This window comes from Anolis carolinensis, chromosome 2 (assembly GCF_035594765.1).
Source record: "Anolis carolinensis isolate JA03-04 chromosome 2, rAnoCar3.1.pri, whole genome shotgun sequence".
Taxonomy (NCBI): domain Eukaryota; kingdom Metazoa; phylum Chordata; class Lepidosauria; order Squamata; family Dactyloidae; genus Anolis; species Anolis carolinensis.
Genome location: NC_085842.1, coordinates 24,891,891 through 24,909,219, shown reverse-complemented (window position 1 = coordinate 24,909,219; position 17,329 = coordinate 24,891,891). Strand labels below are relative to the sequence as shown.

Sequence of the window (17,329 nt, the reverse complement as noted above, 5' to 3'; positions counted from 1 at the left end):
ACAAGTAACAGCTGCTTTACTCCAGTTCAAACGTTTAAGCAAGGCAACAATATATTTATTTATTTACATCACTTTTACCCCTCCTTTCTCCCCGAGGGGACTCAAAGCGGCTTACAATAAATAGGCAAAAATTCAATGCCTAAAAACAATGTAAAAACAATTCATACAAAACAATCTACAAAACAATTCATATAAAACAGATACCATTACAAAATAAAATCACATTATATAAAATTTTAAGCATGTCCAAGATTAGATTCCATTCATCCAGAATCCTCAATAAGTCTTCGTACAGCAGTCTTGTTGAATTCACACAGAGAATATAGGGAATAAACAGTCCCTTTAAAGATGCCTCCTTTGCCTTATAAATAATCTGCCTTCGGAGCGTACAGCAGCCATTTCCTCCCTGACCATTTTCAGTCAACAGCTCTCCTTCCTCTCCCAGAGGAAGTGGCAGTTAAAACCGTTTGCCTCAGCACCAAGCCAAAAACAGCAGCCAATCGGAATTCTAGTTCCTGACTGGCTCAACCAATCAGCTGTCGACACATGCCCTTTCCGCTCAACTCACCACATCATGGTGTCTCTATTTAAAAATCCTCACACCAGGATCCCTTGTGCTTGGTAAGACATCTGGCCGAGTTGGATGGAAAGGGAAGGGAGGGAGGAAGGAAAGAAGGAAGTGGCCCGTCCTGCTAGCGAAGGCACCGCGCTGAGAAATCGCGGCCGCAGGGATCCATCCAGGAGGAAGGAAGGAAGCTCTGCACCTTTTTGCCAAATGCGGGTGAGGGAAGGAGGCAGGAAGAGGAAGTGGATGGCTGGGGCCCAAAGGGCTCTGCTTACCCCCTTCCTCCTCGGATGCCAGCTCTTTCCTTGTTTACTTGATGCTGAAGGGGAAAGAAGGAGGGAAGGAGGAGCAAATCTTTGGAGTTCCCTTTGTTTCCTTTCCTCCACCTTCTTCCCCTTGATTCAGGGAAGGTGGATGAGAAAGCAGGCAAGCCAGGGGAAAGGCAACATGACATCTAGAGCAAGATACAAGAAAGGAGCTTTGCTCTTGGAACAAAAGAAAGCTGTTTATAGGTTTGCATGGGGGGGGGGGGGGAGTGGAAGAGAAGTAAAACAAAAATATGGGCAAACGTCAGGAGAGAATGCTTCTGGAACATGGCCATACAGCCCGGAAAACACACAACAACCCTGTGATTCCGGCCATGAAAGCCTTCCACAGCACATAAAACAAAAATGCATTTTCCAGACTGTATGGTCTGTTCCAGAAGCATTCTCTCCATATGTTTCTCCCATATCGATGGCAGGCATCCTAAGAGGTTGTGAGGTACAGTAGAGTCTCACTTATCCAACATAAACGGGCTGGCAGAACATTGGATAAGCGAATATGTTGGATAATGAAGGATTAAGGAAAAGCCTATTAAACATTCAATTAGGTTATGATTTTACAAATTAAGCACCAAAACATCATGTTATACAACAAATCTGACAGAAAAAGTAGTTCAATACGCAGTAATGCTATGTAGTAATTACTGTATTTGCGAATTTAGCACCAAAATATCACAATGTATTGAAAACATTGACTACAAAAATGACTTGAATAATCCAGAATGTTGGATAAGTGAGACTCTGCTGTGTTTTGGAAACTAGGCAAGGGAGGTTTCTATATCTGTGGAAGGTCCAGGCTGGGAGAAAAAACTCTTGTCTCTTGGAGACCAATGTGAATGTTATAATTAATCACCTTGATTAGCATTGAATAGCCTTGCTTTCTCCCACCCGGGAACTTCGGCAGATATATACTGTAAACCTCCCTTGCTTCGTTTTTCAATACACCTCACAACCTCTGAGGATGCCTGCCATAGATGTGAGCGAAACGTCAGGAGAGAAAGCTTCTGGAACATGGACATACAGCCCAAAAGACTCACAGCAACCAAACTCTTGTCTGTTGGAGGCAAGTGTGAATGTTGTAATTTTTTTTCCAAGTCAGGAGCGACCTGAGAAGCTGCAAGTCACTTCTGGTGTGAGAGAATTGACCATCTGTAAGGTTTTTGCCCAGGGTACACCCAGATATTTTGATTTTTTTCATCCTTGTGGGAGGCTTCTCTCATGTCCCCGCATGGTGAGCTGGAGATGACAGAGGGAGCTCATCTGCTCTCTACCCGGTTGGATTCTAACTGGCAACCTTCAGGTCAGCAACCCAACCTTCAAGTCATCCGAAGGGTTTTACCCACTGCGCCAGCAGGGGGGCTCCTATGTTGTAGTTAATCACCTTGATTAACATTTAATGGCCTTGCAGCTTCAACCACTATGTCAGACTACACAGAGAAGCCATTGAAATCCACAACATGTGGGCAATTTCAACAGAAAGGAAGAACCATGAAAATGAACAAAATCTGGCTACAGGTATTAAAAAAATCTCTAATTATAAGGGCAGTAAATAAAGAGCAACACTCTGAAGGAATCCTCAGACAAGGGAATTCCAGACATGAAACAATTAGGGCCAGCTAATCACTTCCCAAGAAAGGATTCCCCCAGGCAGGAAGCAGCCAGGCTTTGAATCTGCAAGGCCCGTGATTCTGGCCATGAAAGCCTTCAACAGTCGAAAGTGTTCTGGACTTTAACTCCCACCATTCCTAACAGCTGGTAGACTGTTGTCGAAGGCTTTCATGGCTAGAATCACGGGCCTTGCTGATTCAAACCCTGGCTGCTTCTTGCCTGAGGGAATCTTTTACTGGGAGGTGTTAGCTGGTCCTGATTGTTTCTTGTCTGGAATTCCCTTGTCTGAGGATTCCTTCAGTGCTAAAGCCATTCAGTGCTAATCAGGCTGGCCAATTGAAACAGTCACATTTGCCTCAAGCAGACAAGAGTTCTTTCTCCCACCCCGTGCATTCCACAGATATATAAATCCCACTTGCCTATTTTCCAACAGTCCTCTCAACCTCTGAGGATGTCTGCCATAGATGTGGGAGGAACATCAGAAGAGAATGCTTCTGGAACATGACCACAGCCTGGAAAACTCACAGCAACCCAGCTGGTAGACTGTTAGGAATTGTGGGAGTGGAAATCCAAAACACCTGGGGGGCCGAAGTTTGCCCTATGCCTGGTATAGACGCACCCATAAATGCAGACTGAGGCCATTTGAATTGCCATGGCTCAATGCTATGGAATCATGGGAATTGAAATTTCACAAGCTTTCTCTGACAAATAGTGCTGGAGTCTCATCAAACTAAAATTCCCAGGATTCCATGGCACTGAAGCATGGTGATATCAAACTGCATTAATTCTACACTGTAGATGTACTCTTAGTCCAACTAGTAAAGGTAAAGGTTTTTCCCCTGACATTAATTCCAGTCGTGTCCGACTCTGGGGGTTGGTGCTCATCTCCATTTCTAAGCCGAAGAGCCGGCGTTGTCCATAGACACCTCCAAAGTCATGTGGCTAGCATAAGTGCATGGAGAACCGTTACTTTCCTGCTGGAACAGTATCTATTGATCTACTCACATTTGCATGTTTTCGACTTGCTAGGTTGGCAGATGTTGTGGCTAACAGTGGGAGCTCACCTCACTGCCAAGATTCGAATTGTAATGTAAGTATCAGATATTTACATTACAATTCATAACAATGCCAAAATTATGGTTATAAAGTAGCAACGAAAATAATTTTATGGTTGGGGGTCAACACAACATGAGGAACTGGATTAAGGGGTCGCGGCATTGAGAACCATTGGTTTAAAGCAAGCGTGAATCTTGTAATTAGCAGGTTTGAAGATTATGAGAGACTTAAAGAGTACACTTGTCTAGGCATTGGTTGGTCCTACTGCATGGTTTCTTGGCAAACTTCAGGCAGATGTTGACCATATATTTAGCTGCTCTGGAAGAACTAGAGGTGGTTTTTGTTGGAAATAGCAACCTTCTACAAGCCTCCTATATTAGTTATTTGTTATGTATAGAATTGAGATTGCTTACTATACTATATATATATATATTGGTATGCAGTTTTTCCTTAACTCTATGTTGTTTGAAGTTGTGGGAGGGACTACAGACCATGTGATCAGATCTGAGAATGTTCAGAGTGAAACTCCAGTTGGAATCTGTTTGAATCAGAAATCAGTTGGAAGATGGTGGATGTCAATTAGAGTTTACCTTAGAAGCAGTACAGTATAGTTGATGTTTGCATCAGTTGATGTATGAAGTCAGTTGAGCATAGTTGAGTATAGTACAGTATGCTGCAGTGAGTAGTCGGTATGTATTGAGTCAATGTTCAGTTGAAACCTGAAACCAATAAGAAATATACCTGTATGCTAATACATGAACTTTGTAAGTTAATCAAATATTTTAACTTTTAACAAAGACTCCCTTTTTTTGGTCTCTTAAGAGCATAATTAAAAGCAATATATTTTATGGGAGAGTAGATGTTTCTTTTGGGCAACTGAAATAACACTTGTGAAGATCTGCTATATATTTTATGCATTGGCATATCTTTGTTCTTAACAGTTCAGAGAGATAACCAGGTATATCAGTCTAACAACTGAGAAGTCTAATTTGCCTTGCATGAATACTAGTGGATATTTACCACTAAGGAGAAGATTCACTCAAACGAGTATTTAACTTTTCTCCGAAAGATCATACTTTGCAAAAGGTTACGATCCATAACCAGGTTATGCCTTTCCAAAACGTTATGGTCTCTAACAAGATCATAGGTAAAGGTAAAAAAAATTCCCTGATGTTAAGTCCAGTCATGTCTTGACACTGGGGGTTGGTGCTCATCTCCATTTCTAAGCTGAAGAGCCGGCGTCCGTAGACACCTCCAAGGTCATGTGGCCAGCATGACTGCATGGAGTGCCGTTACCTTCCTGCCGGAACGGTACCTATTGATCTACTCGCATTGGCATGTTTTCGAACTGCTAGGTTGGCAGGAGCTGGAGCTAACAGCGGCTGCTCATTCCGCTCCTGGGATTTAAACCTGCAACCTTTCGGACTGCAAGTTCAGCAGCTCAGTACTTTAACACACTTCACCACTTTACAAAAAAGTTATGATTATTCCAAATAGTGTGAATGCCATTTAATTTCCAAAAGGGTGACTGCCTCTCTGTTCCAGGGTTTCCTGGATGACTCCGATTTTCTGGACCCATCGCAGTCCGGCTTTAGACCTGGGCACAGGACCGAGACGGCTTTGGTCACCTTGGTGGATGACCTCTGCAGGGAGCTGGACAGGGGGAGTGTGACCCTGCTGGTTCTCTTGGACATCTCAGCGGCTTTCGCTACCATCGACCATGGTATCCTTCTGGGTCGGCTCTCCAGGATGGGCCTTGGGGGTACTGCACTGCAGTGGCTCCAGTCCTTCCTGGAGGGCTGTTCCCAGTTGGTGAAGCTGGGGGACACCTGCTCGGACCCCTGGCCATTGACCTGTGGGGTCCCGGAAGGTTCTATTCTGTCTCCCATGCTTTTTAACATCTACATGAAACTGCTGGGAGAGGTCATCCGGAGTTTTGGAGTTCGGTGCCACCTCTACGCAGATGACACCCAACTCTACTACTCCTTTCCACCGAACTCCAAGGAAGCCCCTCAGATACTGAACCACTGCTTGGCCGCTGTGATGGGCTGAATGAGGATGAATATACTGAGGCTTAATCCTGACAAGACAGAGGTCCTTCAGGTCAGTCGTATGTCCAATCGGGGTATTGGGTGGCAACCTGTGCTTGACGGGGTCACACTCCCCCTGAAGTCACAGGTCTGCAGCTTGGGGGTCCTCCTGGACTCAGCGCTGACGCTTGACTCTCAGGTGTCGGCGGTGGCCGGGAGGGCCTTTGCACAATTAAAACTTGTGCGCCAGCTGCGACCTGACCTCGTGAAGTCTGATCTGGCCATGGGGGTCCATGCCTTAGTTACCTCTCAGTCAGATTATTGCAATGCGCTCTACGTGGGGCTGCCCTTGAAGACGGCCCGGAAACTTCAATTAGTCCAACATTCGGAAGCCAGGTTTCTAACTGGAGTGAATTACAGGGGTTGGTGGGGACGAGGAAGAGGGCCTTCTCTGTGGTGGCCCCCCAGCTCTGGAACGCACTCCCAAGGGAAATTAGGCAAGCTACCACCTGGGCTGCGTTTGGGAAGAGTCTTAAAACCTGGCTGTTTACATAGGCCTTTGGACAAGAGCCCCCATCTGCATAATAAACTTTTGCTTTGATGTCCTCACGCTGATTGGTTGCATCTCGCTTGGTCAATTTTCTGAAACAACCATAGGGGTCATCCCACTCCAAATCCTCCATGATTTTGTAGCACTTTATTAACTACCTCATGTTTCATAATACACTTAGCGCACTTTTGCCTAGTTTGTTTTATGATTTTACTGCTGTATTTTAATATGTTTTTATTAATGTTTTTATTATTTCTTTGTTAATGTTTATTTTCATTTGTGTGTGGTTTTTGCCATTTGTGTTTTATGTTCCTGATTGTACTTGTTTGGGCTTTCGCCCCATGTAAGCCACCCCGAGTCCCTTCGGGGAGATGGAGGCGGGGTATAAGAATAAAGATTATTATTATTATTTTATTATGACACAGCAAACAAGATAGATATGCTGGATTTCGTTTCACAAAATCACAAGTCGAACACTTCCCAAGTGTCTAGGACTGTGTGATGTATTTTCAGATGATGTGCGTAGATCCCAGCAGGGTGGCCTTTTGCAGTTGGCAGATCATTATTTTGTCAATGTCTATTGTTTCCAAATGCTGGCTGAGATCTTTTGGCACGGCACCCAATGTGCCCATCACCACCGGGACCACCTGCACTGGTTTCTGCCAGAGTCTTTGAAGTTCAATCTTGAGGTCCTGATAGCGGCTGAGTTTTTCCTGTTGTTTTCCGTCAATGCGACTGTCACCTATGATGATGATGATGATGATGATGATGATGATGATGATTATTATTATTATTATTATTATTATTAAAAGGGTCACACTTCCAAAAGATTTTTGAGATATCTGGTTTTCCAAAAATGTTTGTCTTCTCTTTTGACCTTTACAGAAAACAAAACAAGGACCATGTTTATGGCTGGGTCACTCCCTCGTTCCAGAGGAAGGCCAAAGCGTACTGCTGGACCAGTTCAGGTAGGAAGGTGTATACATTGTTATGGGCTCCTTCCTGAGTGGAGGGAAAAAAGTAGGAGCACCTATGCTTTTAACATGATGCAGCAGCTAAAAAAGCCAATAGGATTTTGGGCTTTATCGTATCAGAAGCGAACAGAGGGTACAGTTGTAATGTATTTAAAAACACAAATAAAGTTAAAAATTGGCATTACACTAAATATCTTTGACCAGTATCTGGCCACTTGGAGTGCCTCTGGTGTTGCTATAAGAAGGTCCTCTGTTCTGCATGTGACAGGGCTCAGACTGCATTGTAATAAGTGGTCTGTGGTTTGCTCTTCTTCACACGCATATCGTGGACTCCACTTTGTAACCCATATCTTAAGGTTGGCTCTGCATCTCCTGGTCCCCGAGCGCAGCCTGCTCAGTGCTTTCAAGTCGTCCAGTCTTCTGTGTGCCCAGGAGGGAGTCTCTCATCTGGTCTCAGCCACTGATTGAGGTTCTGGGTTTTAGCCTGCCACTTTTGGACTCTCATTTGCTGAGGCGTTCCTGCGAGTATATCTGTAGATCTTAGAAAACTGTTTCTTGATTTAAGGCATTGCTGTGCTGGCTGATATCCCAACAGGGGATGGGCCAGAGATGTCACTGCCCTTGGTCCTTTCATTACTGGCTATTACATCCCGGCGAATGTCAGATGGTGCAATGCCAGCTAAACAGTATAATTTCTCCAGTGGTGTAGGGTGTAGGGCATGAGAGAAGCCTCCCCACAGGATGTAAACATCCGGGCATCCCTTGGGCAGCGTCTTTGTAGACGGCTGATTCTCTCACACCAAAAGCAACTTGCAGCATGCAACCAAGCAAACAAATGAACAAATTGATTTTGGGCTGCATCAAAGGGAGTATGGTGTCTAGTTCGAGGGAAGTCATGGTTCTTCTCTATTCTGCTTTGGTCAAACCTCACCTGGAATACTGTGTCCAATTCTGGGCACCACAGTTCAAAAGAGATATTGACAAACTGGAAGGTGTTCTGAGGAGGGCAACTAAAATAATCAAAGGTCTGGAGACCATGAATCCCTATGAGGAACATCTTAAAGAGCTGGATCTGTTTGGCCTGCAGAAGAGAAGATTGAGAGGAGACATGATAGACATGTAAAAATATGTGAAAGGGAGCAGGCTTGTTTTCTGCTGCCCTGGAGACTAAGACTCGGAGCAATGGGTTCAAATGACAAGAAAGGAGATTCCACCTGAACATTAGAAAGAACTAAGAGCTGTTCAGCAGTGGAACTCTCTGCCTCAGAGTGTGGTGGAAGCTGCTTCCTTGGAAGCTTTTGAACAGAGTCCATGGTTCTCATGAAGATAACCAAGAGCAGTGGTTCCCAACATTTTTTTTGTCCATGCCCTATTTAAGGATTCCTAAAATATTGATGTCACCCCCCATGACCTATAATTCAAATTCCTATTCAAATGGAGGAAATCTAAAAGGTGGAGAAAAAAAGTGAGGTATAAATAAACATTAAGAATAGTAGTAGTAGTAGTAGTAGTAGTAGTAGTAATATGCAGACGATCTAGTGCTCATCTCCCTGACTCAGTTGGAAGCTGCTGTAGAAGGAACAGTATAGCAATACATGCCTTATTATCTCCAGTGAACCAACACCACAACGACATAAGTGTGCATCATAGGGACATTGTTATACCTCCCCCCTAATATGGCTGAAGGCAATACATTAAATTTTGCTAGGGCGAATGCTTCCCTTCATTTTGGATGGATTAAAATATTAAAATGGCTTGCTAACACAGTCTCTGAATTCAGTATATACAGTAGCTGCAGAAGCTGGTAATAAATAAAAATAAATAAATAAATATATGAAATAACAATAAATAAAATGTGTTGTTATTATTATTATTATTCAGAAAAGGGTGACTTTCAAAGACGTGGCTGTCTACTTCACGGAAGGACAGGGATCTCTGCTGGACCCGGATCAAAAGGCCTTGTATAAAGAAGTCATGATGGAGAATTATGAAAATGTGGTCTCATTGGGTAAGAAAACCAGTAAAATCAAAAACGCTTAGATAGTGGTGTGTACTTTGCAACAGTCCTTTGAATTTGCAGGATGGTAAGACTTCCAATTTACGGCTCTTTGAAGAGAAGAAGTGAAACACTGGATTGCTATGATTTTTCTGGGCTGTGTGGCCATGTTCCAGAAGCATTCTCTCCTGACGTTTCTCCCACATCTATGGCAGTCATCCTCAGAGGTTGTGAGGTCTGTTGGAAACTAGGCAAGTGGAATGCCCAGGGTGGGAGAAAGAACTATTGTCTGTTTGAGGCAAGGGTGAATGTTACACTTGGCCTCCTTGGTTATCATTGAACGAATAGCCTTGCAGCTTCAAAGCATGGCTGCTTCCTGCCTGGAGGAAACCTTTGTTGGTAGGTGTTGGCTGGCCCTGATTGTTGTTTTTTATTTACTGTCCTGATTTTAGAGTTTTTTTTTAAATACTGTTAGCCTTATTTTGTTCATTTTCATGGTTTCCTCCTTTCTATTGAAACTGTCCATATGCTCATGGATTACATTTGCTTCAAACAAACAAGAGTTCTTTCTCCCATCCTGGACATTCCACAGATATATAAACATCACTTGACCAGTTTCCAACATACCTCATAACCTCTGAGGACGCCTGTCATAGATGCGGGCCAAACGCCAGGAGAAAATGCTTCTGGGACATGGCCATACAGCCCGGAAAACTCACAGCAACCCACTGATTCTGGCCATGGAAGCCTTTGACCACACTTTTTAGAGTAAGTTCCATAATTTTTAGAATTTTCACTTGTAATTTTAAGATGATGATTCTTGTGCTAGAGGGAAGAATGGGTGAATGTTTTACTGGAAAGGAAGGGCAAGGTTGTATGTTAATGTCTTCAACCCAAAGGAACCCAAAGGAAAGTTACTGCAACCAGGGCGTGGGGAGGGGTAGAAGGGAAGAATAGTATAATGTTTAGAATTATATGTACAGTAGAGTCTCACTTATCCAACACTCGCTTATCCAACGTTCTGGATTATCCAACACATTTTTGTAGTCAATGTTTTCAATATATCGTGATATTTTGGTGCTAAATTCATAAATACAGTAATTACTACATAGCATTACTGCGTATTGAACTACTTTTTCTGCCAAATTGTTGTCTAACATGATGTCTTGGTGCTTCATTTGTAAAATCATAACCTAATTTGATATTTAATAGGCTTTTCCTTAATCTCTCCTTATTATCCAACATATTCACTTATCCAACGTTCTGCTGGCCCGTTTACGTTGGATAAGTGAGACTCTACTGTATTTATGTATACATATATGTGTAGATTTTAGGAGTGGACAGAGGGAGGTGAAGCAGCCATATCAATGTATTGTATAATATCATGTTTGATCTTGATTAAAATGTAATTTCTGCAATATAATTGTAAAAATAACTTTTGAGATTAATTTTTTCAGGATAATGAGTTTTTTTAATATTATATTTTCTGTCAAGAGCTTCTTCTTTCCAAGCCTGCCCTCATCTTTCATCTGGAACAAGGAGAAGAGCCGTGGTTGACAGATACTCGACCCTTTCGCTATAGTTGCTCAGGTAATTGTTGCAGCACAGGCTTGGGAAAATGTTCTTTGGGGGATTCTCCAATTTGGTTTATTGACTGATACTTGGGAATCTACAAGTTTTGACCAACAGGCAGATGGACAGTGGACTTCCTACCAAATAACCCTTCCCATGTTTGAAAAGAGCTCTCCAACAGCACAATTTGTTATTCAGAGGCCAATTTTCTATACAGTTGGCATTCCACATTGGCTTAGCTATGAAAGTTCCACTTGAAATTGATCACACGGTCCAACAAATTATGTCTTGGGTTTTTGGCCTGTTCCTGCCGTTTTGTGAGGGTGCTGATTCAGAAAACGGCATTGGATGGACTGCATCAGCTCTAATTTCTTAGATATGGTTATCATGATTTTCTATAGGCGAGCAGACGGCAACTGTTGGATGGCACATGTTCTGTATCTAGCCCATTAAAGTTGATAATGGGAACCTGGTGCGTTTTTAGGAATCAGCAAAGCAAATATACCCAAAAACAGAGCTAACATTTGAGGCACGAAAATGTGTGTTGATATATGTCATAGAAAGTTAACTCGGAGAATGTTGAGATTCCCAAAGAGATGTTCACTCTTGAAATTTATAGGTCCTCCAGCATGACTGGAAGATGTAAACCATAAGGACGTATTACTAGAAAGAACATATTTAACCAAAACTATTTTGAGAATAATCAAAAATCAATACTGCAAATGGGAAGGGATGACTGTATTTCATTCCTGAGCTTAAAGCTGGGCATGAAGTCACCAGTCTTCCTGCTGTTTTTCCCAAGCATTCTGTGATGCTTTCTCTTCCAGGATCAAGGGCAAGTTCTGTCACCATTTCTCAATTTTAAGCTGTGGATTTTAAGCTGGTATTGGTGTCATGTGTGGTATGTGTACACACACTCACATGAGGGTGGGTCAAAAAGTTCGCCTCCTGTGTCATAAAAATGTTATAAATGAACATAACAGCAGAAGTTGCTACAGATCATAGTCTGAACTGTCCTCTACAGAAAACTACCATCTAACATAGTCACCATCAATTTGTATGCATTTGCGCCATCATTTAATCCAGGGCATCATTTAAACCATTTTGGAAAAATTCAGGATTTTGCTTCATGACCTATGATTTTAAAGCTGTTTTAACATCATTCAAGTAATTGAATCTGAAACCATATATCTCCCTCTATGAACCATCTCAAAGATTAAAAAGATCATCTTGGGGGGGGGGGGGGCTGCTTTCGATCTCACCTCCTTTGCAGGTGCGACTGGTGGGGACAAAAGACAGGGCCTTCTCAGTGGTGGCCCCTCAGCTGTGAAACTCCCTCCCCAACAACGTTAGATCAGCCCCTTCCCTCCTAGCCTTCAGAAGGAAAGTAAAAACCTGGCTTTGAGATCAAGCTTTTGGAGAATAGCTTAGTGCAATAATGGATTTGGTACGTGTGCAATGATTACGGAATGGCCTCAGACTACCAGATTTGGATGACGTGATTTTAATATTGAATGTAATGATTTTAAATGTTAATATGATCTAATTTTAATCAATTTATTTTAAGCTTATTTTGTTTGTGTCAAGGCATTGAATAATTGCCATATGTAAGCCGCCTTGAGTCCCTTTTGGGGTAGAGAAAGGTGGATATGAATATGGTTTTGATGCCTGGGTTAAATGATGGCGCAAATGTGTACAAATTGATGGTGACTATGCTGAATGGTAGTTTTGAGTAGAGGACAGTTCAGGCTATGATGTGTAGCAATTTTTTCTGTTATGTTCATTTATAACATTTTTATGACACAGGAGGCAAAGTTTTCTGACCCACCCTTTTGTGTGTGTGTGTGTGTATACGCATTTTAATGGTGTTCCATCTGTCTGCCTATTTTAACCATGATGGAACCTGCCTCAGGCCATAGGGAGAGGTGAGCAACAGATTGTTGTTGTTGTTATTATTATTATTATTATTATTTTATCTTTAACAGGTGGTTTCAGGAAGAAACATGCATGTCGTAAGTGCGGGAAATCTTTCACTCAAAAGTCTGACCTCGTCATACATCGGGTAATTCACATCGGTGAGAAACCTTTCAGGTGCTTGGAGTGTGCAAAGCATTTCGTTCACCATTCTGAGCTCATGAAGCACCAGCGAGTCTACACTCGAAAGAGGCCTTTCTGGTGCCTCCAGTGTGGGAAATGTTTCTCCCAGCAGTCTGTCCTCGTGAATCACCACTGAATCCACACGGGAGAAAAACCTTACAAATGCTTGGAATGTGTGAAATGTTTCACCCAGAGATCCCAGCTTGTCCAACACCTAAGAATCCACACTGGGGGAAAACCTTACGAATGCTAGGAGTGTGGGAAATGTTTTGCCTGTCACTCGGTGCTGATAAATCACCAAAGAATCCACACAGGAAAAAACCATATAAATGCCTGGTTTTATGATTTGCTTGTCAATATGTCAATCTGTCCTGGTGAACCATCAGAGAGTCCAAACTGGGGAAAAACCCTATAAATGTGTGGGAAATGTTTTGCTCACCAATCCAATCTCGTGAATCACCAGCGGGTCCACACGGGAGAAACCCTACAAATGTCTTAAGTGTAAGAAATGTTTTGCGCTGCAGTCAAATCTCGTGAAGCACTGACGCATCCACATGGGAGAGAAACCCTAGAAATGCCTGGTGTGTGGGAAATGCTTTGCAGTACATTTAGATGTAGTGACTTTCTGCTCTTTATGAACTTATACAATTAACAAGGACATACAATACACAAAGAGAGGTAAAGGCATTTCCCATCTTATTTCCAGCATCTTAAAAGCTGTGCTCAACTCCGGCTAAGAGAAGGTGCTGTCGTTCCATTTTCCATGCTGAAAAGCTCCTCTTGATCCTCCTGATCGATGTCTTTAAGGGCACCTTTTATTACATCCTTGCTAAGAGTGATACCTATTTATCTACTCGCATTTCTGCTTTTGATCTGCTAGTTGGGCAGGTGAGCTTGGGGCTGACAGCAGGTGTTCAACCCTGACCCAGGCTCAAACTGCCGACCTTTCGTTTGGCAGGATTTTCTGCAGCATGGTGGTTTAGCTGCTGTGATAAACCCAGCCCCTTGGTGGAATTTACCTATCTGAGGGTTACTTTTGGGTTTACCTGCACAAAAGGTATCTCATCACATTTGCTTTCTGGCATGAAAAAAAGCATATGACATTTTCTATTATCATGAAACTATCATGAAGCTGACCATTTTTTCCAATTCAGACTGACTCCAAAATAAATGGTATGGCTGCTTTCTGATAAAAGGAAGGAATGTCTGCTATTCAGTTGACAGAGTGATTCTGTTTACAGGGAAAGCGGTAGCTTCCAACAAAGCAGACTGCATCCTCAGCCGAAAGCCTCCCATCCAACCGAAGCCACTTGTGGTAACTACTGTCCCGGTACAACCACCAACCACTTCCAGTAAGACAGTCTTTCTGCAGCCTGTTCCTGTGCCCCAGTCACAATCTATCAGCCCAGGAATTTCAGGTAATCAGGGAAGGATGTCTCCGTTGGAACTACTCTAGAGAAATACTCTAGAGCACCGCTTCTTGAAAATTGGGGGCCAGGGCCCCCAATAGGGCCTCCTTATCTCAGGGTTGGGGATTAACACTAAAAGCTTTCTGATGATCATACATTTACACAACAGTGTTTATTGCAGAAAATGTTGTATTCCACACACAAAAATCCTCCTGTTTTGCAAGCTTTGCAAATGCTGTCTTATTTTCAGTAAATGTTTGATTTTAATACCAATTGTATATATCAGGCATGGGCAAACGTCGGCCCTCCAGGTGTTTTGGACTTCAAATCCCACAATTCCTATCAGCCTATCAGAGTTGAAGTCCAAAACGCCTGGAGGGTCGAAGTTTGCCCATGCCTGGTATATACTTATATATGCCTGGGGTTGCATAAAAAAATTATTGAGTGGAAAAGGTTTAAGAAGCCCTGCGCTAGATAAGAATTTCTCTACTAGCAGCCTCTTGGGAGTGAAGCTGAGTACATCTAGCTGTCAGGTGGCCTAAGACCCACAAATATTTCCTTTCTTTGATACAGAGGACACTTGCTTTCATTCAAGATGGGCCATCACTATCTGCAGCTCTGGACCCATAGATTCATTCAACTACTGACAGAAAACCATTTTAAACATTCAATTTTTTAAATACAGTTAAAATTTGTGTGTGTGATTGAGAGAGACCTAATCTTTCTTCTATCTGCTGCATCTTCCAGTGTCAGGTCCGATCAAGGTTCAATCCCCTGTGAGTGAAGGTCTTCCAGCAAAACTGACTCCTTCCACCCCCAAACCGGAAGCCAAGATAATTGTCCCCGCACCAACACAAATTGGACCCTGCAACCAAGATGTCGATGTGAGTTGTGTGACTTAAGTCTAATTTTTTAAAAAAATATATGTTTATTGGGTTTTCACATATGGTAATCAATAAAACCAACACAATAATAAAAACACATAATAAAAGTGCAGTGAAACAAAAAGAGAAAAAGGGGAGGTAAAAAAAGAAAAAAAACTAAAAAGAAAAAAACTCTGTGAGATCTTCCAATCCACATCTTGGCTGTCTAGAATCGTGAAATAATATTATCTTGATCTCCCACGTGTAATGAATTATTATGTCTATACATGTATTAATAAAATTTACTTCTCTTTTTTAATATAGTCCATAAAAGGTTGCCAGTTTGTACTTATTTTCAGTAATCCTTGTTGTCTTGTTATCAGATAAGTTAATCTGTCCATGTTCCATATTTCCATAACTCTATCAGCCAGTGGTCAATATCAGGTCATTACCATGTGTGTTTTAGATTTGCCGTCTGACCTTCATTTATTCACTATAAAAAGAGAAAGCATATAAATGACATTAATCTTCTTGCTCTTTTCCTGAAGATCAAGGTCCTGAAACACCAGCAAAGAATGATGAAGAACCGCGAGTCAGCCTGCCAGTCACGGCAGAAAAAGAAAGAATACCTTCAAGGGTTGGAGTCCCAATTGCAGGAGGCTCTGACAGAGAATGACCAACTGCGGCGGGAGAACACTCTCCTCCGTCGTCGCCTGGACTGAGTGCCTGCTGGGCAGAAATGGGACTCCTTGATCTTGCTATGGGAACATCATCTGTAACCCTTAGAAAAGCATTTACAGCACTGCACTTCCAAACAATGCCATCGGGCTGGCTAGAGGGAAGATACAGAGGGATCCCTCATGCCCAATGACTTTGTATTTGTGGGTCGTGGGAAAGAGAGGATGAATACTCTATCTGTTACATTGCCCTTTGTATAATGATCCTAGGAGCAATATTTTGGGAGCCCTTTTGAAAGAAAGGGCATCATGGCAACAGTCAGCTATCTGTGACTTGTTAGTGGATTATTCCAAAAATATAACATTAAAGGTTGCCACATTTGCAGTTGCAGCCCAAAAAATCCGAGCTAAGTTAGTGAAGTCCACAGCAGAGGCTAAAAATAGAAATGGAGACAGTTTGAGATGATACAAATCAGACGTTATTGTTATCACGCCACTGCTACTGTAATTTTAAAGAGCCAGCATATAGAATAAGTTTTAATGTTTATATTGGAAAGTGCTTATTGTACTTTTTTTAGATTGCATATTATTTGATGTCATGGCCTCTGGCTGGTACAATAAACAATTCACAATTGGAACGCCCCAAGCCATTCTGCCCTACTTTCCTTTTTTTCTTTGCCATTCTGCAGTTGCTGAACAAATATTGAATAGTTTAATTTGAATGTAGGTAGGTAATACAACTTTTCTCTGCGCTTTTAAGCCATCACTGCTTTTGGCTAGATGTCGTCCGCTTTATTCCTCCAGAATTGTCAGCTGAGGTTTCTTTTAGCACTTTGTAAGTGAGGATTATTATATATGGTTGTGAAAATTGGACAGTGGAGAATGCTGAGAGGATGATCAATTCATTTGAAATGTGGTGCTGGAAAAGTATTCAGTGGATATCGTGGGCTGCTAAAAAGACAAATCAAGACAAAAAGACAAAGACAAATCAAGTCTGAATTCTCCGTAGAAGACAAAATGACTAAATTGAGACTGCTGTACCTTGATCATAATGCTAGTTAAAGTAGAGGGCAGCAGGAAAAGAAGGAGACTGCATTACAGATGATACACTTACTTAAGGAGCTAGGGCTCCTCTGAATCTGCAAGACCTGAGCGGGATTCTTAAGGATAGAAGTACCTGGAAGTCTCATATTCATGGGGTTGCCATAACCCAAAGTTGACTTGAGGTCATGTATTTACTTTCTCATCTGTGTTAATCCTGAGTAGTTTTGCATTCTTGTTGTGGTATATCAAGTGCTTAAAGTGTTTTAAGCAAACCCTTCTCCAGATCCACCCCCAGTTGGATTAACAAGATAAAGGAGTCTTGGAAAAAGAAGATAATTAGGGAGACCACACAAAAGAAAGATACAGCTGAGTAATATCACCTCCAAGGAATTCAAGTCTCCCAGTCTTTCGTCCCTATGGGACTTCTTGTAATGAGAATTTTGAGACGGGGAGGAACAAGTGTTTGTGAAGGCCGCAGATTAACAAATGATTTACACACTAAATGCAAACAAGAGTGACATCAATGGGATAATGTCCTGAGAAAAAACATTGTATTCTCAGCAGC

At 42.2% G+C, this 17,329-nt stretch overlaps 1 protein-coding gene across 2 annotated transcripts; it reads left to right on the top strand.

Moving 5' to 3' along the window:
• Positions 1-468: 468 nt before the first annotated feature.
• On the top strand, positions 469-16,366 carry LOC100557547 (cyclic AMP-dependent transcription factor ATF-6 beta). 2 transcript variants are annotated; one of them, XM_008105710.3, is made up of 8 exons: positions 469-621; positions 7,018-7,100; positions 8,988-9,114; positions 10,597-10,692; positions 12,660-12,749; positions 14,013-14,189; positions 14,928-15,064; positions 15,592-16,366. In XM_008105710.3, the coding sequence occupies exons 2-8, from the start codon at positions 7,035-7,037 to the stop codon at positions 15,763-15,765; spliced, it is 867 nt and encodes a 288-aa protein (XP_008103917.1). In that variant the 5' UTR covers positions 469-621; positions 7,018-7,034; the 3' UTR covers positions 15,766-16,366. The 2 variants fall into 2 exon arrangements, with proteins under 2 accessions (XP_008103917.1, XP_016847331.1); XM_016991842.2 differs by lacking the exon at positions 469-621 and adding an exon at positions 628-781.
• The last annotated feature ends 963 nt before the right edge of the window (positions 16,367-17,329 follow it).